At 36.3% G+C, this 27364-nt stretch overlaps 1 protein-coding gene across 1 annotated transcript in view; it reads left to right on the top strand.

Moving 5' to 3' along the window:
- Positions 1-27364, top strand: part of LOC114049853 (regulator of G-protein signaling 7-like) — a 633475-nt gene that overhangs the window by 525115 nt on the left and 80996 nt on the right. Inside the window, exons 7-9 of the mRNA XM_027871288.1 lie at positions 6175-6239; positions 7457-7533; positions 7643-7724. Of these exons, the coding sequence (XP_027727089.1) occupies positions 6175-6239; positions 7457-7533; positions 7643-7724 (224 nt within the window). The remainder of the gene's footprint in view (positions 1-6174; positions 6240-7456; positions 7534-7642; positions 7725-27364) is intronic.

Raw genomic sequence — 27364 nt, 5'->3', positions numbered from 1 at the left:
CAGCCACCTAAATTAAGAAAGCTGTTTATCCCAGACATTCTGGATGGATGGAGAATTTCAGAGGCCACCTAGTATAATCCCTATATAAATACAAATTCTCTCTCTACCAGCTCCCAAAAGTGACCTTGTAGCCATTGCTCCAAAAGCTCCAGTGTTGGAGAATTCACTACTTCTTCATTCATCCTATTACATTTTTAACAACTCTAACTATCAGTAATTCTTCCCTACATGGAACAGAAATGTGCCTCTGAAATTTCCATCCATGCTCTCTGGATTCAGTCAGAACAATCTAATCCCTTTTTTCCATAGGTTGTTGATCAGTCATTTTTCAGTTGTGTCCTACTCTTAATGATGCCATTTGGAGTTTTCTTAGCAAAGATACTGGAGAGGTTTGCCATTTCCTTCTCCAGTTCATTTTAAAGGTGAAGAAACTGAGGCAAAAAAATGGTTAAGTGGCTTGCCCAGGTTTCCACAGCTAGCAAGTGTCTGAGGACAGATTGGAACTCAGGAAGATGAGTCTTCCGGACTCCAGTCTGGGCACTATTGTACTACCTAACTGCCTCTTCCATAGGATGACCCTTTAAATACTTCAATAGTTATCATATCCCCCAGAGTTTTCTCTTATGGAGGCAAAGCACTCTGAGTTCCTGCAAATGATCCTTGCATGGCATTGTCTCTGGATCAGATGGAATAACATATGAAAAGCATTAGTCAACCTTAAAATGCTAGTTACTATTATCAATATCATCATCATCATCATTATTTTCTGCATGTGCATCATGTCAGTGTCCTTCCTAAAATTTCCTGAAAGTGAGGTTTTCTTTATTTCCCACTTAAAAATGCACTTTTACAACCTGCTGATTGCTGATGCCTTCCTACTGATCGAGAGTGGTAAGATCCCGTACACTTAGTGAACCTGCTATAACAAAAGTCCCAGGTTTGAGAGGCAGTTTGCAATCCACAGTGTTCCCACTGAAGCTGAGTTCATGCCTACTAGACTGGCCTTTGCTTATTCCCTTCTTTATGCCATTATCAAATCAACTAGTGGGAATACTGGAAGCTTTTATCACTTAATCCTTCTTTGAATGTTAAAATTTGTGTGTGGAGAGACCTTGCTTTTTGCTTAACCCTTTCTAAACTTACAGGATGACAATCACTTTAGAGAGCCTGTAGAATGGAGGGCAAAGGGTCAACTTTCCCTGCAGGCACAGGCCTAGTGTAAGGAACCCCTGAGCTTCCTACCCTTGTTATATCACCTAACAGTTCAGAATCAGCTTCCCTAAAGCTGGATGTGGAAGCTGCAAGAGAAGTTTTACGTATCTGGATAAAATCATCAAGTCAAGACTGATGATGAAGGAGGAGAGACAGATAAGAGCTGATCTGTGCAGAATCTGAAAATAGAATTTCAGGAGCCAGGTGTTGGAAACTTGATTAAAGGCAATACTCCAGGCAGGGAAGCAAAAATTATCCAAGTAAATGTTTACAAAGCTGTAGTTTGTCTTTTATGAAGCTGCAGCTTCAAGGGGCCTGCACATGTACAAACAATCTCTGTAGCCAAAGGGCTAGAAAACTGGATGCATAAAACATATCTTGGCATGGCAGCCACCATAGACCCCAGAGCAGAACTTTTGTCTGAGGTTTTTCAAGAATGAGAGGTCGCTAGGAAAAAAATATAAAGAACCACTTCCTCTCCTTTGTTTTTTTGTTTTCAATCTTGGCTAGTCAAGAGGCCCTACACTTGGATTAAGAGGAAATTGTAAAATAGGAATGTGGAGTCATGTATTTAAAACCAAACCAAGTTACTAGGAGTTCTAAGTCTGCATAGTCAGGTAGTCTGTTTCACTTTGACCTTATTGCATGAAATACTCTCAGGTGAAAATAGAGTAAACACTGTTGTCAGATATTTATTCCATCTCTGGTCTGTTTGCTCCATTATATCAGGTGGACTTTGTGGTAACAGCTCTAAAATGAAAGGTATTAAATGATGACACAAGGTCAGGACTTGACCACATTATGCCAACAACAAATCCAACAGTAAACAAGAGATGAAATATAATTAGGGACATATTTCCTACAGATCCATGGGTTTTTTTATACAGTTATCAATTTGATTCAACCAACATATATGGAACACCCAGAATAGTGTGTGTAAACAAAGCACTACATGAGGGACCATAAATATAAAGACACAGATGAAAATGGATCCTCCCCTCAAGGAGTTTTTAATCTAATCAGTAGATACAGTATATATACAGGCAAGTGAGTACAAGGCAATAAGAAGATATAGAAAGAACCTACAATTGGAGAGGTTAGATGAGATTTTGTGGAAGAGGTCACACGTGGAAGGAGCCATGAAGCAAGATAAAAATTCCAAGGAGCTCTGATGAGGAGAGATAAGATTCATTCCAGACTTTTCCGTGTGAATTCACAGAGAGAGAATACTGAATTTGAGAAACAGCAAATAGACCAGTTTGGCCAGAATATCAAACTCTTGAGAAAGAGCAACATGAAAAATCTGGGCAGGTAGATTAGAGCCAGATTACAGAAAATTTTAAATGCAGAGATGAAGAGCTTCTACTTAATCATATAAACAATAGAAGCCACCAACAGTTTTTTGTTTTATTTTTGTTTTGTTTTTCAGCAGGCAAGACTATTTTGACAACTATGGGGAGGATGGATAAAATAACAGACAGTAACATATACTTTTGCCATTTCCAAGTGAAGCTTAACTAATATAAATCAATGACCAGAATAAAGGAAAGAAAAAAGCCTGAAGACCAGCAAATACCTGATCTCTTGCCAAGAGAAGAGAGGATAAAAGCAACAGAAATACCATTTTAAAATAGAATATGTTGGGAATCCTCATTATATAGAATGGTGACAGATTATAAGAGGTAACAGAAGTCTTAGAACAATAGCAAGCAATAGAGAAAAAAATAAAGTTTACAGAAAGTTGCTCAAGTGACCAATTAAACCATATCATTCTGAGGACATTTAAGGATAAAACTGGGAGAACGATAACCATGAAAAGTGGGACGCTAACAAATTATTCTCTTCATTGGTTTCTGTAATCGTATTTGGACTCTAACATCACAATTGGGTATTTTGCTAAGTGAAGAAGTAGAAATGGTACCAAGGAAAACAAGTGTGACAGAAATAGATGAACTAGACAAATTATATACAAAGGAGATGTGTGCTAGAAATGACACAATGTTAAGGGTAGTGAGAGATCAATTCTTGTGATATCTGAAGAGAAAAAGATAGCAAAAGCTTGAGAAAATCAAGGAAATTTTCACTATAAAATAACGTGATTAAATAACAACAAATACTGGCACATATACCTACTTCTTTTCTCTACAAAGTTTTTTTGTGAGAACAATCTCAAAGCATCCATACTTGATATATACATGAACAGGAAAAGGCAAATGAAATTCTCTCCCAAACAGCATCTTTACAGTAACACAATGGGCTGAAACATCCAGATAATACAATAGCCCATTGAGCTTTTGGGGGGGTTTGTTTTTCATTTTAAATTAATATAGCAAAATACAGATTTAAAGGATCTCCTCCAATGAAGTGTTACCATAAATATGTCAAAATCATACAAGATTCCTTTAAAGATATAATATTGATCATTTTCTTTTGAAAGTAATTTAAATTATTTTGGCAGCTATGTGGCATATTGGAGCTGTAGTCAGGAAAACCTGGATTCAAGTCTGACCTCAGACACTTATGAGCTGTATGACCCTGAGCAAATCTCTCAATCTCAGCCTGCCTCAGTTTCTCCATCTTTAAAACGGGAAAACAATAACACCTACCTCATAGCATTATTGGGAGGATAAATTGAGATAATATCTGTAAAGGTCTTTTCAAATCTTAAAACACTATATAAATGCTAGCTGTTATTATTATGAAGTCTCACTCAGTCCAGGAATTAAATAGGAGGATGTGTGCTTGCCAAGGTTGTGTTCACTGTCATGTGAAATGTCAAATGCTGAGTTGAAATGGAAGAAAGACTCGCCACTGATGATGAGACCAAAATATACACTTCGCCTGCACATATTTGACAAAGCCCTCAATAGAATGAGAAAACTACTTGAAAGAACTAGAAGGGTATTGATATTATCATGTGAAACATCTGTAGCAGAATGAGTGATTAATAGAGTTTAGGGAAGAAAAAGGCACTCTCTCCTTCTAACACCATTGAAGAAGGCTAATGCTTTTGGCAATACTTCTACAGACTTCATCTTCCCTTGCTGCCAATAACCACAACATTGCTCTTAAAAGGCTGGCTAAATCATATGCAAAGGATACTTTGATTCATCAGTACAATGTTTCTGTAAACTCTTGGTCTGTCTGTAGCAATGCAAATACAACAAACATTTATTGTATCTATGCTGTACAGGATCACTGCACTTTATCATGTCAGCATCATTAACCATCTGTCATTTCAGCATCACCTACAGAAATCTGACTATGGAAGAGTTAGAAATGGGTTTTATCCTCATCTATACTGATGCTCAGGGTTGCCCAAACAAAATTCAGTTGAAATGAGGAAAGCCAGAGTTATAGTACTTAAGCTGGAAGCAATAAGCCCTGCTAACTCTGGTGAGTTGGCTTTGGCTCAAAATGTGTTATCAGCCTAAATGAATATTGAAACATTCAAAGATGACTATTAAATTTAAAAAAAATACAGAGATAAGGAATGAGGGAAACAGTGCCCCATTCTTAGTAAATATTTTTATGAAAAACACCTCTTTTCACAAATGTGAAGAGGGAAGAAAAACTAGGCATCAGTTATTACCAAATTCCTTAATTAAGGTCCTGTTTTTAGTCCTGTTATGAAGACTAGTCATTTAGTAACTCATGGAAATGCTTTTCTGAGAGCTAGCATTCTCAAAAAAAGAAGTGATTTGGGGTATTGGAACTACTGAAGAAATTTAAAATAATGTAATTTAATCTTTCTCTTACAGAAAACTGTTAGGGATGACAGTACCCAAAGAAGAGACTTCATTTAAGCAGAATGTTTTAAATTGACAAATACATTTAGAAATTGATAATAGCTATTTCCATAGTTGTTAGCTATATATGATACATTCAAAATGCATATTTATATATGTATGTAATGTGTATATACATAGGTGCACAAAGGAATAGGGACTGCATCTGTGATTTCATTGATATAGGAAAAGAAACATAGTATATCAAGGTAGGTTGGTACCTCCTCTGTAACTTATAGTCTTAGGGAGTGTCTTAGAGCACTTAGATGTTAAGTGATTTGTCCAGGATCACACTGATATTGTGCTACTGAAGTTGTCTTGGTTTTGAGGCTAGTTCTCTATCCGCTAAACCAGAGGTGGGGAACCTGCGGCCTTGAGGTCCTCAAGTGCATCATTGGATTCAGTCAAAGGGCCACACTTGAGGACCTAGAGGGCCACATGTGGCCTTGAGGCCTCAGGTTCTCCACCCTTGTACTAAACCAACCTGACTCTCTACATACGTATATGCATTAGCAAATGTGTCTATTCTGTTGTGAATTTTTAGTATTCTATAAATGTTTGTTGAATTAATTGATGAATACTATCATTCTGTCTGACATCTGGTAAATAAATATTATGATATTTGTTGCTTGGAATGTAAGCCCCTTGAGGGTAGGGACTGTTTTATTTGTGTCTTTTTATCCCTAGTATCTGAAGCAGTTCTTGGCATATAGTAGGTGCTTAATAAGTTCAGTGAACAAATGAATGTATCAGAAACCATGATTTGGGAAATTGAAGGGAATAAGCATTTATATAATACCTCCTAAGTGACAGACAGTATGCTAAGTGCTTTTTACAATTACTATCCCATTTAATCTTCACAACAACCCTGTGAGTACTACTATTATCTCCATTTTACAAATGAGGAAACCGGTTCAAACAGTAATTAAGTGACTTGCCCAAGGTCATACAATTATTAAGTGCCTGAGACCAGAGAGCTCAGTACTTCCTAATTTCAGACACAGAACTCTACTCACTGTGCCACCAGCTACCTCTAATTGGTGGAAGGAAAAAAAAAAACACAGACTACATTTCTAAGAAAAGCAGATAAAGCCATTTAAGGTTGATTTACAGGACCCTGGCATTAAGAGGCAGGTAGGAAATGATTGATTCTTGTGCTTGCTTGTTTTTTCAGCTGTTTACCTCTGCAAGAGAACAATGCAAAACAAAGCCCGGCTGGAGCTAGCAGACTATGAAGCTGTAAGTAACTGATCCTGGACCTTCTCTAGAGCTTCAAATAAATCGAGACCTTAAGCAAATAGCAACGGAGAACAGCTGCTTTCACCTGCACTCTCTTCCCTTTACACCTTCATGGAGTGCTGGGATCAGGATTGGGTGGTATAGTTTATTGATTCTGCCTTTATCTGGCCATCTCTCACCCCATCCGTCAGGCTGATGAGGCTCCAGAGCACAAATCAAGCAACTGGACAGGAGTAGGGTGAAGGGGTGGATTTAATGGCTGCTGTGATGCATGTACTCTGCTAATGTCTGAGACCAAATCCCTAATTTATCCTGTGTATGCAGTGTTTGTACATAATATTTTGCCTGTTGTCTCCCCCATTAGACTATAAAGTTCCTTGAGGGCAAGGACAACTTATGCCTTTCTTTTTATCCCAAGGGTTAACACAATGCCTGGCACATAGTAGGTACGTAAATGTTAGTTGACTAAGATCAGAAGTTTATAGATTTAGGGCCAGAAGGGACCTTAAAGGGCATTTAGTCCGACTTCCCAATTTTATACTTGAGGAAATTGAGGCCCAGAGATGTTAAGTGACCTGCCCAAGTAGTAAATGACAAAGGTGGATTTGAACCCAGGTCCTCCGACTCTAAATCCAGTATTCTTTCCACTATGCCACATTGCCAATTTGGAGTTAAAGATCATTGTGGTAGGGGAAATGACTTCTATCAATAGAAAGACTTCAGCAAGAACCTGATTTCTTTCTTTTCAGATATTAAGCAAGTTAGAGATCACTGAAACTGAGGCAAGGAATGAAAAAGGGGTATGAGCAAACAAAGGTCAGCCTTTAATTGCATGCCAGGAAATTTGGTGTCCTGGCTTGTAATCTAATTTATAGTCAGAGTTAATTTCCTATTCCTTGGTGTAAAGTGGGAGTCCTGACAGATGCACTGATTGTATTTCTGCAGTACTTCCTAGCATGATTCTGAAAACAAAAAAAAAAAATGATCTTTACATATACTGCAGTTATAAAAGATTTTTAATTACACTTTTAGAAGTCACTTCTTTAATGATGGTAAAATCATATAAGAAGATAGCTTATTTTAAGGCTTAGATGCATACATGCATCATTTTAGTAATAGCTCTACATCTGGCTTTTCAACTAACTGTAACTAATTGTAAGTAATCTGTAGCAGAAAAATATGGTCTTAAATATTCTTAACCCATGATGTGTTTTCAGGAGAGCTTGGCAAGACTACAAAGAGCATTTGCCCGGAAGTGGGAGTTTATTTTTATGCAAGCAGAAGCCCAAGCAAAGTGAGTATTTGTGAGTCAGGCTTATTGGTGATATCACATCGGTGAGGTTTTTCCCTTCCAAAAGGATTGTAATTAATGTTTATTTCCTTTACCACTACATTGTTCACAGAGTTGACAAGAAAAGAGACAAGATAGAAAGGAAGATTCTTGACAGCCAGGAACGAGCGTTCTGGGATGTACACAGACCAGTGGTAAGTAAAGGCATAGAACATTTTTTAAATCTATCATCTCAGCCTTTGCTTAGCGGAAGAGGCATTTTGAAATGAGAGATGTGGGAAATTATTTCATTCTCCCATTGTCCTTAGAAGGAGTTAGTAAAATAAGACCACTCCTTTTCACAAGTAGGCCAATGTTCAGTAGTATGATATCTGATACTTTATTAAAGAAAATACAATCTTATTCTGTTCAGGTGTGGTACTGATGATTTTAATTCAATCTCTACACTTTAGAATTTTAAGAGTTCCTCCTATATATTTTTATATCAAGAGAGGAAAAGTACTTGTCTTGCAGTCAAGAGAAACGTGGGTTCAAATATCACCTCCGGCATACTAATTGTGTGACTATGGACAAGTCATTTAATCTTTTTTTAGCCTTAGTTTTCATAACTCCATGATGAGGACAATTATACCATACTACATAAGGTTGTTGTGAGCCTCAAAGGATACAATGGATGGTAAAGTTATTTGCAAAGTATAAAGCAGTACATACCAACTCTAGTTCTCCTCTCCCTCCCTTCATCCTTGAACCTGTGGTTGATTAGTTCAAGCATACACAATCTGCGAGCCTTGAAACTCTTGCGTCTTTGTCGTAATACTAACAACTCTATGTTTATTTGTCCAACTCCAAACATGGGTTACGCCCACCATCCACTGTGATCCTGGAGAGTAACCCAACCATACCAACCTGCTTCATGTTTAATTTATGTTATCTAATCTCAAGTGAGTTTTCGTTTCTGCATAACAAGCCTTATTTTTTTTTCCTGACTCTTTACATGTGTCTGATAAGAAATAGGCCTTCTCTTTGCCAAAGCTAATCCTTCCACTTACGCTCTCAATCCTCTCATCTGCTCTCTCATCTTTTCTGGGAGCTTGCCTCATCAATCATACCTTTTCTTTTTCTAATTTTCGATATTTGCTTATTCTGGCTCTTCTATCTATCTTTATAATTATCTATCTTTCTATATCTAGATCTAGATCTATATGTGCCAAGGTTTCTCCTTTTCTTAAAAAACCTTCACTTTACCCTGCCATTTCAACATATTTTTCTTCCTCAAATAGCCATATTCCTTTAAAAACTGTTTAAATTAATTACTTATGTTTCAACACTTTACACTCTCTTCTCCATTGCTCAGTCTAGTTTCTGATTTCAATGCTTTATTGATAGGGTTTTCTCTAAGGTGTCACAAAGATCTCCTTTTAAAAAAAACATTTTGTTCTATTTATTTATTCTATTTTTGTTCCATTTATTTATTTATTTTTGAGTTCCAAGTTCTCTCCCTCTCTTCATTCCTCCCCCCACTCACTGAGAAAGGAAACAATATGGTGTCAATTAAACATGTGAAATTGGGGCAGCAAGGTGGGACAGTGGAGAGAGCTCTGGCCTTGGAGTCAGGAGGACCTGAGTTCAAATCCAACCTCAGACACTTGCCACTTACTAGCTGTGTGACTTTGGGCAAGTCACTTAACCCTGATTGCCTAAAAAAAACAAAAAGAAAAAAAAATATGAAATCAATTCAAAACATATCTCCATATGGATGGAAAGGGAGAAATTCTATTTCAATTTGCACTCACAGTTTGTCAATTCTCTCTCTGGAGGTGGATAACATTTTTTATCATGAGACCTTCAGAATTATCTTGGATCATTGTCTTAATCAGGTAGCTGTCTTTCATAGTTGATCACTCTTACAATATTTCTGTTATTATGTACAATATTCTCCTGGTTCTGCTTGCTTTCCTTTGCATCAGTTCATATAGGTCTTCCCAGGGTTTTCTGAAACCAACTTGTTTGTCATTTCTTATGGCACAATAATATTCCAAAAAAATCATGTCACAACTTGTTCAGCCATGTCCCCCAATTGATGGGCATCCCCTTGATGTCCAATTCTTTACCACCACAAAAAAGCTGTTATAAATACTCTTGTATATATAGCTCCTTTTCATTTTTCTTTGACTTCTTTGGATACAGATCTAGTAGTGGTATTGCTGAGTGAAAGGACATTCATAGTTTTATAGCCCTTTGGGCATAGCTCCAAATTGTTCTCCCAAATAGTTGGACCATTTCACAATTCCACCAATAGTGTATAAGTGCACCTATTTTTTCCATAGATCCTCTTGCATTTGTTATTTTCATTTTCTGTCATGTTAGCCAATCTAATAGATATAAGGTGGTACCTCAGAATTGTTTTAATTTTAATTTATCTGATCAATAGTGATTTAGAGCATTTTTTCTTATGATGATAGTTTTGATTTCTTCTTCTGCAAACTGCCTGTTCATATCCTTTGACCAGTTATCAGTTGGAAAATAGCTCTTTTTTTTTGTAAATTTGACTCAGTTCCCTCTACATTTGGGAAATGTCCTTTATGTGAAAAAAAACTTTTAAAATGTTTGATATTACTTCCCCATATATAATACCTTTTGCAAAAAGAAGTTTCCCTGATTATCTCTTTTAACTAGGCCTGTTTTTGCTTTAGTTTTGTCTGGGATCATGATTGCTACCCCTGTCTTTTTTACTTCAGCTGAAGCCTAATAGATTCTGCTCCAGTCTCTTATTTTAAGTCTTTGTGTGTGTCTCTTTTTAAAGTTCTAATAATCTCCTAATTAATAAGATCAATGGCCTTTACTCAATCATCATCCTTCTTGATTTCTCTAGAGCTGTTGACATTACATCCCCCTCTAATCCCTGAATAATTCCTGCTCTTTTAGCTTCTGTGACATTGTTTTGTCTTTGTATACCTTCTACCTCTCTGACTACCCCTTCTCAGTTGCTGTTGTTTGGTCTTCATCCTCTTCTGGTAAATATCACCATCATTAAAATTCTAGTCTAGGCCCTCTTATTTTCTCTCTTAAGTATTCTCTCGCTTGGGAATGTCATCACCTCTAGTGCGGATATCCTCATCATTAACTCCATCACTGATATTCATCAATCTAATACCCATCTTTGTACACATGACTTCCAAATCCAGTCCCAATCTCTTTTCTGAGCTCAGTCTTTTATCAGCTCTATCTGTTTTACATTCTACCTGTACATCCTATAAGCCTCTCAAACTTAATATGTCTAAAATGTATATTACATTTCTTCCAAAATCCATCTGTCCTTCAAACTTCCAGCTTTCTATTGATGGCACTACTCAGCAGTTTCTTTCCAGTTTCACAAACTTAATTCAGAACCTTCCTATTATCCTTAACTCTTTCCATGTCTTATCAGTTAGTTGCCAAGCCTTCTTCATTTTACCTCTCTCATATCAGTTCCTCCACTCCTGCAATTTCTACCCTAGTTCAGGCTCATCAACTCTCCAATGAACTATTGCAATAGCTTTGTAATTTTGGTTTTTGCCTCCTGATTCCAAAGCTAATCTCTTCCCTTTCCATGACAACCTCTGAAGAGCTGTCAAATTGATATTCTTAAAGTACAGATCTATGTCATCCCCTTACTCAAAAATTGCCAATTGCTTCCAAAATTAAAATATAAAATCCTCAACATGGCATTTAAGGCCCTCCATAATCTTCTTCTCATGTACCTTTCTAATTTTATTTCATATTAATTTCATATAAATTTCTAATTTATTTCATATTAATATTTCATTCTATCTTTGATCCAGTTAGAATGACCTGTTATCTCTTAACATTCCATATTTCACATTCATGCCTTTGTACTAGTGGTCCCCCAAGGCTATAATGCACTCTTGTCTTTCCTCCTTCTAGAATCCCTAACTTAATTCAAAAACAGCTTAGTCTTTACCTTCTTCTTTCTACCTTCCCTTCCCCCACTCATTATTAACACATTCTCCCTCTCCAAACTATCCTTGGTATTTACTTACTTCTTCACATGGATTAGCTCCTGGAGAACAGAGACAGTTTTGTTTTGGTCTTTGTTTTTGTTATCGTTTGTCCTTCATTCTCAAAGAGGATCATGACATCATGGAGGTGACTCTATGACATGGAAGTGAATTGGATTGAAGTGAGAGAGGGCTGTGCAAAGTCACCAGCCTCACTTTCTCCTGTGGAGCCTTTGTATCTTCACTACCCAGCACTTTTCCACTTAGCAGACACCTAATAACAAATGCCAGTTCTCCTTATAACAATGTTTTTTTTTAATCTAACTTCATATTGATCACTCAAACTGAACCTTCTCCTAAATTCCATCACATCAATGAATGTTCATATCAAACCTGCCTACTTATAGTCTTTCAATGAAATGGTAAAAAGCAATGGGACCAATTGCTTATCTTATGATCATTGTTGTTCTGTTGTTTTTCAGTCATGTCTGACTCTTCATGGTCCCCTTTTGAGGTTTTCTTGGCAAAGATACTGGAGTGCTTTGTCATTTCCTTCTCCAGCTCATTTTACAGATGAGGAAACTGAGGCAGATAGGTTTAAGTGACTTGCCCAGGATCACACAGCTAGTCAGTGTCTGAGGCTGGATTTGATCTCGCAAGGCTAAGTCTTCCTGACTCCAGGCCCAGCATTCTATCAATTGTGCCACCTAGCTGTCCTCATTTTATGAAACTTTTTATTTGGCAAGATCATTGTTTGCTTTACTAAAACTAATGGAGGTGATTTAGAGACACAGCATATAAATAGTCAATAAATCAACGGGTAAATTTTAGTCATGGCCTTCTTTTGCTTTGTTTTTGTTTTGTTTTTTGGTTAGGTAATTAGGGTTAAGTGACTTGCCCAGGGTCACACAGCTAGTGAGTATCACGTGTCTGAGGCCGGATTTGAACTCAGGTCCTTCTGACTCCAGGGCCAGTGCTCTAACCACTGTACCACTTAGGTGCCACCTTCATGGCCTTCTTTTAAGGAAACCATTTGTCCTATCAGAAGTTTCATTTTAAAAATTCTACCCCAATTCCTTCCCCATCTTCTCTTCTTTTCTTTTTCTGTCTCTATTTCCTGTTCATTCTCTTCCCTCATTCTTCCATCTTTTCTCTTCCACCCTTCTCCTAAGAATTAGGTGGCAGAGTAGACAGAGTGCTGGGCCTAGAGTTGAGAAGATCTAAGATCTAATTCTCTCTCAGATTCTTACTAGCTGTGTGACCCTGGGCAATTATTTAACTTCTGTCTACCATAGTTTCCTCAACTGTAAAATGAGAATATTTTAAAATGTAAAATCCTCTCAAGGTTGTTGTTGTAAAAAACAAGATATTTGTAAAGCACTTAGTACAATTCCTGGCACACAGTAGGCACTTAAAAATGCTTGTTTCCTTTATTCTTTCCTTTTCCTGGTCCCTATTGCCTTATCTTTCTTCCTACCTTTCCTTTCTCCATCTCCTTCTTTGCCTCCCTTTGCTCCTCTCTCTATCTCACTTGTCAATTTCCTATCCCTCCCATTTTTTCCATCCTTCCCCTCCTTTCCTATTCTTTCTTTCACTCCATCACCGTCAGTTGTTAATTATACACTAAGGCTTCCTGATTAGTTGTGATTGATCCAAAGCTGACCAGGAAAGGAACCAATCAGATCAGTAACAGTCTAACCTGTGAGAGAGAGAGAGAGAGAGAGAGAGAGAGAGAGAGAGAGAGAGAGAGAGAGAAGGAAAGGAGGAAGGAAGGAAGAAAATATCTTTAAATATCTTTTGAACTAAGCAGTTCTGTACTGTAAAAAAAAAAATATTTATTCTTGGTTGACTCCCAAAATACCAGAGCTAAAAAGGGCATTGGTAGAAAAACAGAGCCTATTTTCATTAACAAGGTAAAAATCTTATGTAAGTCTTGCTCAGATCATTATGGCATGATGTACTTCTTAATGTAATCAGAGTTCATAATAGACTTGAAAGGTGAGAAAAATATCTAGGATGATTGGAATTAGTACCTTGAGAGTGACTTCATAAATACCCTTAAGGAGCAGACCAAGGCTGTGCTCAACATGCCCCTTTCATATATTCAAGTTTCAATGTTTGTGAGCTATGGAGCTATTAAATTCTATGTTGAACTTGCTTCTATTTTTGAATTTTTATAATGTCTGAAGTGGAACTTATCTGGCTGGCTTCTCTTTTTTTAAAAAAAAAATTAGGTCTGGTTTTATCATTTAATGTGTAAGGAAAACTGCATTGTCATAAACAAAATAAGTAGAGTTGGTTATAAAACTGTAACCGTTGATATATTTTGGTTATAGTTCAATAGGGCTAATTAATTTTCTAAGACTGTACTTGATTTGGTCTCTATAAATTATATAGCAGCCTTCCTATATGATTACTGGAATGATTACTGGAATCATTATGATTACTGGAAGATTCTTTTTTAAGAACTGGACTTGGAGTTACAAAGACCTGGCTTAAAATCCCATCTCAGAAATTAACTAACTGTGTGATCCTGGGCAAGTCCATTTACTTCTCTAGGTCTTCATTTCTTCATTATTAAAATGAGGACTTGGGACTCGATAGTCTTTGATATCCTGCCAGACTCTAAATATATGACCCTATGAATTGTTACCCTATGATCCTACTATATAATTCACAAATACTGTGCTGCCAATTAGAGATTCACTTATGTTAATATTTCTCCTTTAAAATGTTAATACCCCTTGGGAGAGTTAAACCTTCGTTCATTTTGTTCCTCATGACTGATGAAACCATTCAGAACTTAGTATAAGTTACTTAATTGTTAATTAGATTATTGTTCCTCTTCAATGTCAACCACATGGATAAGGGGGAGAAAGATATTTTTATTTGGGACTGGGGAAAAGAAGATAATTCAGATCTTATCAGTGTGAATACTTCCTCCAATGGTGTCAATCAAAATGCATCCATGCCTTCTCATCCTTTTTAATGCAGGTCCGTATTCTCCCATAAATTTTAATTGGGTGATCTACCCAATGTATTAGGAACTTCATAGAGATTTCTTTCCATTGTAGATACCAATGTAATCAGCCAGGAGTCAGGATAGAAAGGCTAACCATGAGTTGTCATTGGAGAAGAAAAGCAGGAGAAAGGATAGCACCAGAAAAGGTGACATGGTTATGTAGTGAGGGGGAAAAATAATTTAACTGATAATGGGAGGAAGAAAATGAAGTAATTTTATGGTATGGACATTTGGGAGGAAGACAGTCCTAGGCAACATTACTGAAGTGGGAAGATTTGGATGGCCAGAGACAACTTGACTGGGGGACCAAGTGAAAAAGAGAGAAAGGAGGTATGAGAATAGTGTTGAAAGGGCTGTGGGAGGATAACAGAAACAAACCATATGTTTTGTAACTAATACAGGTGACAAAATGGGGTGGTGAAAGGGCATCGAACTGCGGGTCATGACTTCTGGGTTTTAGCCTAGTTTCTGGTAATCACTTGTGTCACTTTGAGAAAGGCACTTAACCTTTTTAAGTTTCAGTTTCCTCATCTATAAAATAAGATTGCTGGAATATTTTATGTCCAAGGTCTCTTCTGGCCCTTAAAGTCTATGACTTTTCATGTGTATCATTGAAAATTATCTCCTGACTTCCAGGTTTCTGCATTAGATTGCATCCATAATGTCCTTGAAACTCCGTAGAAGAAAGATGCCCATCATTTTTATTTTCTAGAGGAAAATAAGTAGTTTCCAGAATGCTCTGTATGTTTCTAAGCAAGGCACTCCGCTCATTTGACTGTTTCCCATTTGCCTTTTCTCACTGGATAACACTGTTGTTCTCTGGGCTTCTATATATTGACAGAAGGTTAATTCAGAGGTTTAGAAACAATTTTATGTGCTCAAGAAATGCCAACAGTCTTCAAATTGTCATTTCCTCACAGACAGGAGCTGCTCTACTCTTGATTTTTTTTTATACTTTGATTTCTCCATGAATGTTGATGTGGAAAGGTGATACTGTCAGTGACTTTGGAGTCAGGATGCTACTTAAAAAGCTTTTTCTGCTCTTGTCTTTCTTTTCTTTTTTTTTCCTGTCTTTTCTTAAAATAACTGGTCCCTAGCACAGACATAAGGTTGCTAAAATTCTCCCTTTAGCAACTCCTTTGTAGTGAATAAAACTGAAATATGTCCATAACAGGACTAAATAAATAGAGGCATGGTAATGGGCCTGGGGAATAGAGAGAATTATGATGAAATTCTAAGTGACTGAGATGGTACATGTCTCATTGATTTAAGTTTGCAGCTGTTCTAATCAGCACTTTGCAAAATACAGTTGGGGGCTGAAGAGAGGTTCTCTACCCTTTGTTAATATATGTAGAAATCAGTCTTAAGAATAAATTTTAACAGATGTTCTTGAAAGTGAGTCTGTTTTATGCTAAGTCTTACCAAGCTGATAAAAATGCCTGTTTCTGCCTAGGCACAGTGTGGTTGGGCTTTTGTCAAAGAAGTATAGACAATGGGTCCTAGGACATAAGCTCTAGTCTTACCTCTGCAACCATCACTGTGCCCTTCAATAAGCTGTTTATTCATAACAAGGCTAAGTCAGTATCACCAGGCGATTGGTCTAGAGATAGAAAGACTTACCTATAACACAAAGGTAGGATTAGATGACCACTAAGGTCCCTTCCAGTTCCAGGCACTATGATCCTATTGTTGAATGGCATCTTTGGGACTTGATTTGTTGTTGTTGTTATTGTTGAATCTGTAAAATAAGGGGGAGGGGGGAATATATATGCATAGTCATTAAAAGAATACTAAACTAGGAATTAGAAATCCTCAGCTCAAAATTCACCACTACAATGCAAGAAGATATCAGTTGAGACCAAAAAAAAAAAAAACAAACCAGAATACTTCCCTAACTCACACCAGAGTGAAAACTGGATTGATTTATTAGGATCTGGCAGATACTAATAGGAGATTAACAAATAACTTGTAAAATAGATTCCATCTCTTATAAATAAGGAAAGCCTTAATAAGGAAACTGGAAGTAATTGCTATGGAGAAAGAAAAAAAGTGCTATCATCTTCTTAAAAACAAAGTAAAAATATATGTTATTAATAGTAAATTAATACATTTATATTTAAAATTGTATGATCTTAGATTTTTGAGCTGGAAGGAAGGATTGGATTAATAATGGAGAAAATAGTTGTGGACTATCTCTGCTAGTCCAAAATACTTCAATGTTTTGTTCTGTCTTATCTTTGCTGGTATTTATACCTTTAATTTCCTTGTCTTATTACTTGTCTTATTACTATAGCTAGTATTTTTAGAATTAGGTCAAATTATAGTGGAGATAAAGGACAGTTTTTGCTTTATTTGAACAGGTAAAACTTTTAGTGTTTGTGCATTGTATAAAATATAAAACTGTAGACTGAAATATTTGCTTTTGATAATAATTAAAGAAGTTCTCTTCCATGCCTATGCTTTTTTAAGTTTTTTTTTAAAACATAAGTGCTATATTTTGTTAAAGGATTTTCCCATCTATTAAAGTATCTTACTTTTTGTTAGCTTCATTATTTATATGATTATATATCATAAAAATCATTTCCCTGTTCTTTAACTATCCTTGACTGAAATTACTACAGCTCAGAAGGTTATAGAACATTAAAGAGAAGATCCTAGGGGTGGAAATTCATATGGCAAATTGATCCCCACAGTATCAAGGATCCTTCCCTCCCCCTGCCCTCCACAGGAGGGTACCATGGAGTTAACTGCTAAAAAAAATTGCCTGAAAGTGCTATAGTGCTCTCTGAGAGGTGGGGGGTGGGAATTGATGTAAGGTTGAAATAATTTTCCATACATCATAGTTTCCTCCTTTGCTTAAACCTTGGCTCCTGCTCCCCTCTGCCCGATTCCTCAAAGAACTAGCTCAAGGCTATTTTCCTCAGGTGACCTTTTCTGGTCTCTCAGTGACTAGTGCCTAATCCCTTCCAAGGAAAGTGTTCTTAACCCAGGATATAGAGACCCTATCCTCTCCCCATCGAGGGATCTGTGGATATATTTTAAAGGGTCCATGAACTTTTATGAGAAAAAAAAAATTACAATAATTTTCATTAACCTCCAACTAAAATTTATCATTTCCTTCAATTATTTTGACATGTTATTCTAAGAAGGGATCCATGGGCTTCATCACACTTCATCAGAAAGGGGTCCATAACAGCAACAATAAGAATCCTTACTCTTAAGATTACCTTGTATCTACTTGTATGCAACTTGCATATGCCTGCCTCCAATGCATACTGCCTGTGTGACCTTGGCCAAGTCATGTAACTACCCTAGATCTATTTCCTCATCTTTGAAATGAAGGTTAGAACTAGATGGCCTCTGCCACCTCTCCTAGCTCTATATCTATGAATTATGGGCAATATATATGTCATGTTTCCCCTCATTATAATTTACTTTACTTGAGGGAAGGGGCTGTTTTACTTGTGTCTTCATATCCCAACCAAAACAAAAATGGAAATAGTCTCTCCACAACATAATTCTGTGTATAGTTTTACCTAAAAAGAAGGTTATGTCTAGATGCCTTATCAGAATCACTTCTGTTTCTATAAAATAAAAAAATCATTTACAAATATATCCATACCTTTGGCTCAACTACATTATATTCACATCAGTAGTTTTTTTTATTTTTGGTTTTTTTTTGTGTGTGTGTGAGGCAATTGGGGTGCCCAGGGTCACACAGCTAGTAAGTGTCAAGAGTCTGAGGTCACATTAGAACTCAAGTCCTCCTGACTCCAGGGCCAGTGCTATATCCATTGTACCACCTAGCTGCCCCCACATCAGTAGTATTGATGAACCTATAAATTAGATCTCAAGTTAATAGTAGAATAACTTATTGACTTGTCTAGCTATCAAGACAAAATTATGATGATTTTGAAACATTCATGTTTATGTGGGGAAGTAGGAAATGTGGCATGTCCCTAATAGATGCAAAGCCTATTCTCTATTCAAGATAACACACGTGTGTGTGTATATATATATATATATATATATATAATCCTGAAAAATAAAAAACTTCCCATTCCTCAAGATCACCACAAAGTAAAGCAATGTTACTCTTTGGGATTTCTCTTCTATGAATTCATTATTTCAAAACAAGGCCTATATACATATTCATATAAACAGATATGCATGTGTGCTACACACGTGTGTACATCAATGCCAATGTATACATGTATATAAAATTTAATCACTGACGTGTGTTTATACATACATATATCAATATATGTGTATGTATACAATAGCTTCTTGTTGTTCTATTGTATCTCACACTTTGTGACCCCATGGACCATATTATGCATGGGGGTTTCTTGGCAAAGATGCCGGAGTGGTTTGCCATTTCCTTTTCCAGTGGATTAAGACAGAGGCCCAGGGTAACACAGCTAGTAAGTATCAAAGGCCAGTTTTGAACTCAGATCTTCCTGATTCCAGGCCCAGTAATCTATCCACCGAACCATCTAGCTGCCTCCATACTATAGCTATGCATATATAATTAGACAAATATGTATATATGTATATATGTCTATATATGTGGGCATTTATAGTGTCTTTCCCCAACTTCTAGATGTTTATATGTGTATGTATAAGTGTATGTAGGGAAGTAGGGAAAAAGAATATAGTTCACCCACTATATTAGTGGCATTCAAGGTACATCTGATAATGACAAAGAGGAACATGAAATAGTTCACCACTGCAAAAGGAGTCTGTGAAATCATGGGAAATAAAAATTCTTTAGAAGAACAGATGACGATTACTCACAGGGGATAGCAGCAAAATTTAGGGTTTGACCCTGTGGATTGAATGGAATATTAAGGAAACAAGTTGTATTAATACAATTTTCTAGTTCTTTAGTTGCTGATGGGCACACACATACATATTTTTTGGTAAGACATAGTAATTTCCATATTTAAATTTTTTTCAACTTTAATGAAGTCATATTCTACTGAAGTTGTCCTCCTAAAACAATGTACATCTCTTTCACTATCATCTTTCAGTATTTTCAATGATTTGACCTTTTAAATCTTTATCACTAGTGTACAATGGTACAGAGATGTGTGGCCTTAGGTCACACATGATGACTTTACATGTTAGGTCTTGGGTATGAAACACGGATCCTTATACTTCATCACCTAGTTCAGTGAAGATAGAACTTTTCATTTTTAAAACAACCTGTGAGTCTATGTGAATCTCATATGCCTCTCCCCCCTGGAATTCTTGATTCTCTTAAATTCAGTAAGCATTTATTAGAGGCAGGTAGGTACAGTAGAGAGAGCATTGAACCTGAAATCAAGAAGGCCTGAGTTCAAATCTAACCTATCACTAACCAGCTGTTTGACCATGGATAAGTCATCTAACCTCTGTCTGCTTTAGTTTCCTCATCTATAAAATGGGGATAATAGAAGCATTTACCTCCCCAGGAGATGAAAAACTAGGATGATATTTGTAAAATGCTTTGCAAACTTTAATGCACTACATAAATGCTAGCTATCATAGTTGTTATCTATTGTTATTATTGCATACCTACTAAATGCAGAGCATTGTGGTAGGGACTACAAGAAATCAAAATTTAGATAAGAGTTCCTGCTGAAAAAGAGTTTACAGTCTAGAAAGGACATATAACATACTGAAAACTATAACACATCAATATGAATGTGAAGGAAGTATTAGTGAGAGAAGTCTGTGACCATTTTAATGAATTCCCCAATTCCTTTGAAGAATTTACAGAATATAAGTCTTTGTTTGGAAGCATCTGAATGACACATACTCTTAAAGAATCTGGGCATGCCTACTTGCTTGCTGAGAGGACATAAGCAACTCCTGATTCATCCCCAGTGAATGGGACTGCTTTTAGGATGATTGGCTGGCTGGCCCTCAATAGAATGGGCTCTTTTCAAAAGAGCTGCCCCCTCTATGATCTATAGAAGTGAGTTGACAGGCCATCTTGTTCTCTCCTGCACTTCTTTTTAGCTGCCCCCTGTTCAGAAGACAAGCCATCATGTAGGCAGAGTAAGCCTGATCCTGGGATGAAGGAAGCTGTCCATGGTGTAGCTTAGTAACTTTCATTTTAAAATTGTCCTTTTCTTGTTGCTTGAAGTCAGAAAGTACCCTTGTATCTCAGTACCCTTGCTTCAAATTGTTTACTACTTGCCCAGGACAAAATGCAAAACGTTGTGGGAAAGTCTACAATTAACACATATTCTGTCCTTTGCCACGTAAGGTTTTTTTTTTCTGTCCACTGATGTATAAACAAATGATGAAGAGAAGGCAAAAGGAGCGCAGGAGAGAGAAAGAAGGATGAATGGTTAGATTGGATAGATAGATGCACACATTCACATACATACACACACATACATACACACACATATATATATATACTCATAAGGGGGGTTGTATATATGCTTATATATGTATATGTACTTTAATATAAGGGAATCACTTCTTAAAGAAGTAATAGCCTCTAGCTTGACTACCTGGTTTTTAACAAAATTTTGGCCAGTCTTGCTTTTCTAAAACAAAATGGTTTATATTCTACTACAATAGCATACTCTCCATCCAGCCCCCAAAGACTGGAAATGTCTGCATTGAGGCAAAGGCACTTGAGGATTCCATGTGCTCACAGATGGACTGAGTGGACCTATTTCCCAGCCTTTCCCAGCCTTTCTCAGCCTAAGACATAGTAGCAACCAGGACACTGATACATTTCAGTACATGACAGGCAGAACTGTGTGGGTCCATTGGATCCAGGAGAATCTGTTGTCATGAACAACATTCTTGAACTTCAAATTCCACTTTGGAGAAGGGAAGATTTTGAAGGCCTACTCAGCGTAATCCTAGAATTTCTAACCCAGACAAGTTGTATAGGGGATCCTAGTTTTGTCACATTTTAAACTAGACTATCTCTGAAAACCCTTATAACTCTGAGAAACTCTGATTCTGTCTTCTATGATCTTTCTTCATGGGACTGTTTATTCAATATTACAACTACATTGTAGATCATAATAACCTTGATGAAGGCTAGAGTGGATTTCATAGGTGGAAACAACCTATACCTACACTCAGTAAAACACTGTAGAAATGACATTTTATAGCTCAGTCAGCACATGATTCCCAAATTTCACAGCTGTCATTAACCACAAATAGATGAGGTAATAACATCTTTATTCCTTTCTTATTATTTTCTAATAAGCAAAATTAATAACCAAGAATGTCTACTTAAGAGTAGCCCATAGACATTGCTGATGAAAAAGATGAAATATGTAAAAAAGTTGGAGAGACTATTTATTGCCCAGAACAAATAAAATGAATAAAAGATTAATATTAATAATTCCTTTATGTAGCACTCTAAATGTATAAAATGTTTTAATAAGATTATTCTAAAATATCTCTAATATAAACATTATAGAATATTCAAGAGTATAGGAATCTCTTTGGAGAAATAACATGGCAGTAAATGGAAACATGATCGGTCTTAACTGTGAGACCATGAGCTTGTCAATAATAGTCAATAAAAATGTACTAAGCACCTATTATATGCTACACTGTACTAAGTACTGGGGATACAAAGAAATGTAAAAGACAGTCCTTGCTCTCAAGGAGCTCTCAGTCTAATGGGGAAGACAATTTACAAACAACTATGTACATACAAGCTAGTACAGTATAAATTAGAAATAATCAACAGAGTTAAGGCACTAAGAATTAAAGAAGAATATTAAAGGCTTCCTGTAGAAGACAGAATTTTAGATGAGACTTGATGGAAACCAAGGAAGCCAGGTGGCAGAGATGAGGAGGGAAAAGTCAGGGGAAATACTAGAAGCCAAGAGATGGAGCATCAGCAAGGAGGCCAGTGTCACTAGATCAAAGAATATGTGGAGGGGGGTGTAAAGTATGGGAAGACTGGAAAGATGGTGGGGGGGTTGGAGGAGGGGGATAAGTGTGCATCCTCTCAGGGCTCTCAGGTAACTCTCTAAGACATCTTTGAGGTTCAGATGAGATTCATATCTGCATCAGTATAGGGAGTTTCTTCACTTGGAATTTTTCATACCAATGAAAAAATAAGTCTGGACCATGTCCTGGCCCCCACATAAAGAATCTTTTATAAGAATCAGTGTGACATAATCAAGAGATTTATGGTATTTGCAGTGCTGAGTAATAAGGTAATAACAAGAAATATCTCATTCTCACATTATTCAAAAATGACCTTGACAAAGTGAATAAAAACAAGGCCAACAGATGATTTTTCTTCCCCTCCAAACTTTAAGGTGAATCTTTTCTTCACAAAAACTATAGAACAGTCAAACCCAGAGGCCAGCAGTTCCACTGCAATCATCCTGAAGGTTAGTAACAATGAACCTGATCATTATAGATACGCAGACACCACTGATTCTGACCCAGAGAATGAGCCTTTTGATGAAGATCAACACACACAGAACACAAAGGTCTGAATATTTTTTATCAAGACAGAAAAAATACCAGAGACAAACTTGAAGAACCTGAAAAGGGACCTTTCAAAAAATGACAATAAGACATTGTATCAGCTGACCAGTAATAGGAACAGTGACCTTTCCCTGATCAGTTTTGTCGGGGCCTCTCCACTGGTAGCAGGCTTGGGATGCTCATCCTGTCCCAGGGCAAGGAGGTTGCGTCATTATCATCTGTATATAGCTTTTGTGTTCAAAGGAAGCTTAAAGTTTCAATTAGGAAAAATAAAGATGGTACTTTCCCTTTTTCCAATTAAAAAAAAAGAATCAATGTGACATAGTTACTAGAGTTAGGAAGTTAAATAGATATTAATACCATCTATGACACTAACTATGTAAACATGAGCAAATCACTCACCCTCTTGGAACCTCAGCAATCTTAGACTCCAGTTTATAGACAGATTATGATCTATATTGGTGGAAGAAATTCTCATATTGACAAAAAACTACAGATCCTTGATACATTGCTGAAGGAATCTCTCCCTTTTTTCCCCAGGATAAATACTTTCCAGCAAAGATGGCTAAAAACACAAAAACAAAAACAAACAAAAAAAAACCCTAAAAACCTTAAAAAAAAAATTTAGGCAGTTTATTCTCATTACAGGGAAAGGGGCTGGACCTCTGATTTCATTGATATAGGGAAAGCTTAGTGAGGAATTTCCTTTACCAATGCAGGTAAGTACCTTCTCTACAACGTATAGTGTTAGAGAATTGCTTAAACACTAAGAGACTAAATGATTTGTCCGAGGTCTCATAGCCAATGTGTATCCAAGGTGGGACTTGGACTTAGGATTTAGTGACTTCCAGATCTGCTCTTTTTCCACTATGTCATGCTGCTTCTCATTCTCATTTACACATACACACACACACACACACACACACACACACACACACACACATTCTTTCATCTTGTTGTATTGTCCTCCTTGCTGTTCCTCAAACAAGACACTCCATCTCTTGACTCCTATGATGATTAGCTTTCATAAATCAAATATTCAGTGCTAGAAGGGACCTCAGAGGTTTTCTACTTCAATTTCCTCATTTTACAGGTGATTGTTCAGTGAGATTGTGACTTCAGTACAAGCCTAAGTGACAATGGGTACACGATAAATGCTTGGTGAATATTTAGTGATTAGATGGTGTTTGAATGAGAAAAAAATGAAAATGAGAGGTACTCCTAAAGAAAGAAAATCAATAATATTATTTTAAAAATTGGGTTGAATTGAAGGCCCTTTTACTCTCTCTACTCAGATTTATAGTTCTCAACTAGAATTTCTTTTTCTTGTTAAGTCATTTTAGCATTTTTCAGCATTTATTTATTCTTCAGTGATTTATTTACCACTACTGGACATTCTGTTGCCTACCAGATGATATCCATAATGGTCCTTGGGGTCACTTGCAGAGTCCTCAGAATTTAGTAATTGTAGTAGCTAACATTCATACAGTGCTTAACAGTTTACAAAGTACTTTGCCTTTATTATTTCATTTGATCCTCATAACAACATTTTAGACAACATCTCATTCAGTGATTAATTCCTTTATTTTCTCAAGGTTCTATGTCTAGAATGACGTTGCAGAAGATCTCAGGAAACCTGACGATGAATTCTCAATACAAGGATTAAGCAGAGAGATTATACGCTAACTCTTTACTCATTTTTGTCTACTCATATTTTCTTATTCTTCTTCCCCAAATATTTCTACCTAAGGAGAAATAAGCAAATTTAGAACAGGCAAACATTCAATCAATTGGGCAAGTATCCCATGATCAACAGTCTGGCTGTTTAGTGGAATACTAAGCAGGAACATATTTCTAGCTCTACAAAAAATATTCACTTCATTACACTAGGTGATGCACTAAAAAAAAACTTTAACCTTTTTTACATGTATTTATTTTTATTTCATTTTGATATGACCAGTTTGCTTTAAACCACATATAAAAAAGATCCTAAGGTTTTTTGTTTGTTTTTTAAATGCACATCTTTATATTTCCATTAAAATAGAAGCTTCAGATTAACCTCAAATTGTTCAGATTTATGATGCAATTTAAATGAAAGAATTTTCTATTATCTAATTATAATATTCCTTCATTCATTTTAGCTTCATAAATATAATTTAAAAATTATTTACCTTGGTTATGAAAAGGCAGAAAAGGAATTATCCAAACAAAGTCATCTGTTGAACATTTCTTTTAATTTTTTTTATATTGCACAACCCTGTTAATAAAAACTTCAATAATTTAACAATAGGGAACACTTAATCCTTAGAAAGCCTTTATTGATTTTCATAAAGATCTATTCCTCTACAATTTTATTTTTTTCTTTTCTGGTACATTATCACAAGGAATATGCTTAAGCCTTAAACACAAAGCCTAGGTCATGAGAAGGTCTTTGAAAAGGTTGTAAACTCTAAAAGATACAATATAATGTAAATGTGAAACAAAAACAAGTTAGAAATTTAACTAACAGTTAACCATAATAGTTACTTAGCCTACTTCCCCAAATATTTCTACCTAAAGAAAAAATAAGTAAGCTTAGAACAGGTAAACATTGAACCAGTTAAGCAAGTATTCCATTATCACTGGTGTAGTGGATAGAGCATAGGACCTGGAGTCAGGATGAGCTGAGTTCAAATCCAACCTCAGATACTTACTTAGCTGTGTGACCCTGGGCAAGTCACCAAAACTTGTTTACCTCAATTTCTTTATTTGTAAAATGAGCTGGAGAACGAAATGGCAAACCACTCCATTATCTTTGACAAGAAAACCCCAAATGCGGTCACAAAGAGTCAGATACAAATGAACGACAATACTTTGACAAAACTTTGAAATGACAAAGAAGATTTTAGATCAGATCTGAATAGAAGCTGTACTTGCTATAAGTTAGAACCTTCATGAAGTCAATTCAGTTTCCCCCAGGCCCTCAAATTTATAGAAGGACTGAATTATTGTCATTAACATTAAATCGACATGTACTTATAAAGAGTTGCAAACTGATTTCTTCTTTACTTTACGAGGCTGCAGGGCAAAGATCCCCGTCTTGAATTTATTTTTAATCCTATCTGTACTTCAGTACTGGGCTAATACACCATGGGTGTCAGTAACTACTTAGTGAATAACGAATGAATGAATGAATAATGTTTGAATTGAAGAAAAGGGAAGGCAAGTATATGGTTATTTCTTGTTCTATTAGCAGCTTTAGTATATGCCGCAGAATTCCTTTCACTGACCTTCAGGAACTTACTATTGTTTTTAAATAGTTAAGGGTAAGAAAATTTCTATAGTCTTGATAGATAGATAGATCGATACAGATATAGATGTATCTAGATGTATATCTGTATCTATATCGATCTGTCTATCCATCTACACACATACACACATATAGACTAATTCCTTTTGAGAAGAGATTTTAAAGCTCCAAGATTTATCTTATTATGTGAGTGTGTACTGTATAGACACACTCACAAACATAAACATTGCGTTGAAATCAGCTACAGGTGGGCAACCTAATTATAACTTTTGAATAAGCACTGGAGTCTCCTGTTGGGCACTTTCAAATGACCTTTACTTCCTTTTCACCAGCCGAGCTTCCTTTGCACTAGATTTCATGCATTTCCAGTTATGCCTCTTTTCTACTACTACCATTAGGGGACTTGTGTACATTTTAGGATAAGTGGGTCTTTTGCTCCTGAGCTGTTATGGAGGGGTGTTGCCAAATTTAAGGTAGATTCCAAGGGTCAAGAGCATTGAACAAATATATCAAGCAAGAGGATGAGGGGAAGAATGCATTTTAGGTGGGGACAAGAGAAAGCAGTATAATAACTAAAGACAAATAGTAGTCCAGTTTGGCTGGAATGTTAAATATATGAAGTAGAAATGGTATGAGAAGTCTGAAAAGGTACATTGGAATTAGATTGTGTAGGGGCTTCCATGCTGTGCAAGAGTCATGTGTATACGTAGGGAACTACTGAAGGGTTTTGAGTGGAAAAGTTAGACAATTATAGCAGGACATTAAATAGCTCATTAGGGTGATGTATGGGCTAGAAAGAGTATAGACTGGTAGCAGGAAGAAAAGAAAGAAAGAAAGAAAGAAAGAAAGAGAAAGAAAGAAAGAAAAACTATTATGATAACCTAGGTGAGAAAAGATAAAGGTGTGAGCTACATTTGTGGTGGGAGTGAATAAAAGGCAACAAACAAGAAATATATTGCAGAAGCATAAATAACAGGATTTGGCAATGATTTGATATGGAAAAGAGATGTGTCAAAGATGTCATCAAAGTTACAAGCCTAAGATTCAGACCCT

Source organism: Vombatus ursinus, unplaced genomic scaffold, assembly GCF_900497805.2.
Source record: "Vombatus ursinus unplaced genomic scaffold, bare-nosed wombat genome assembly UNPS02014798.1, whole genome shotgun sequence".
Classification (NCBI taxonomy): Eukaryota; Metazoa; Chordata; class Mammalia; order Diprotodontia; family Vombatidae; genus Vombatus; species Vombatus ursinus.
This window is presented reverse-complemented; position numbering and strand designations above follow the sequence as displayed.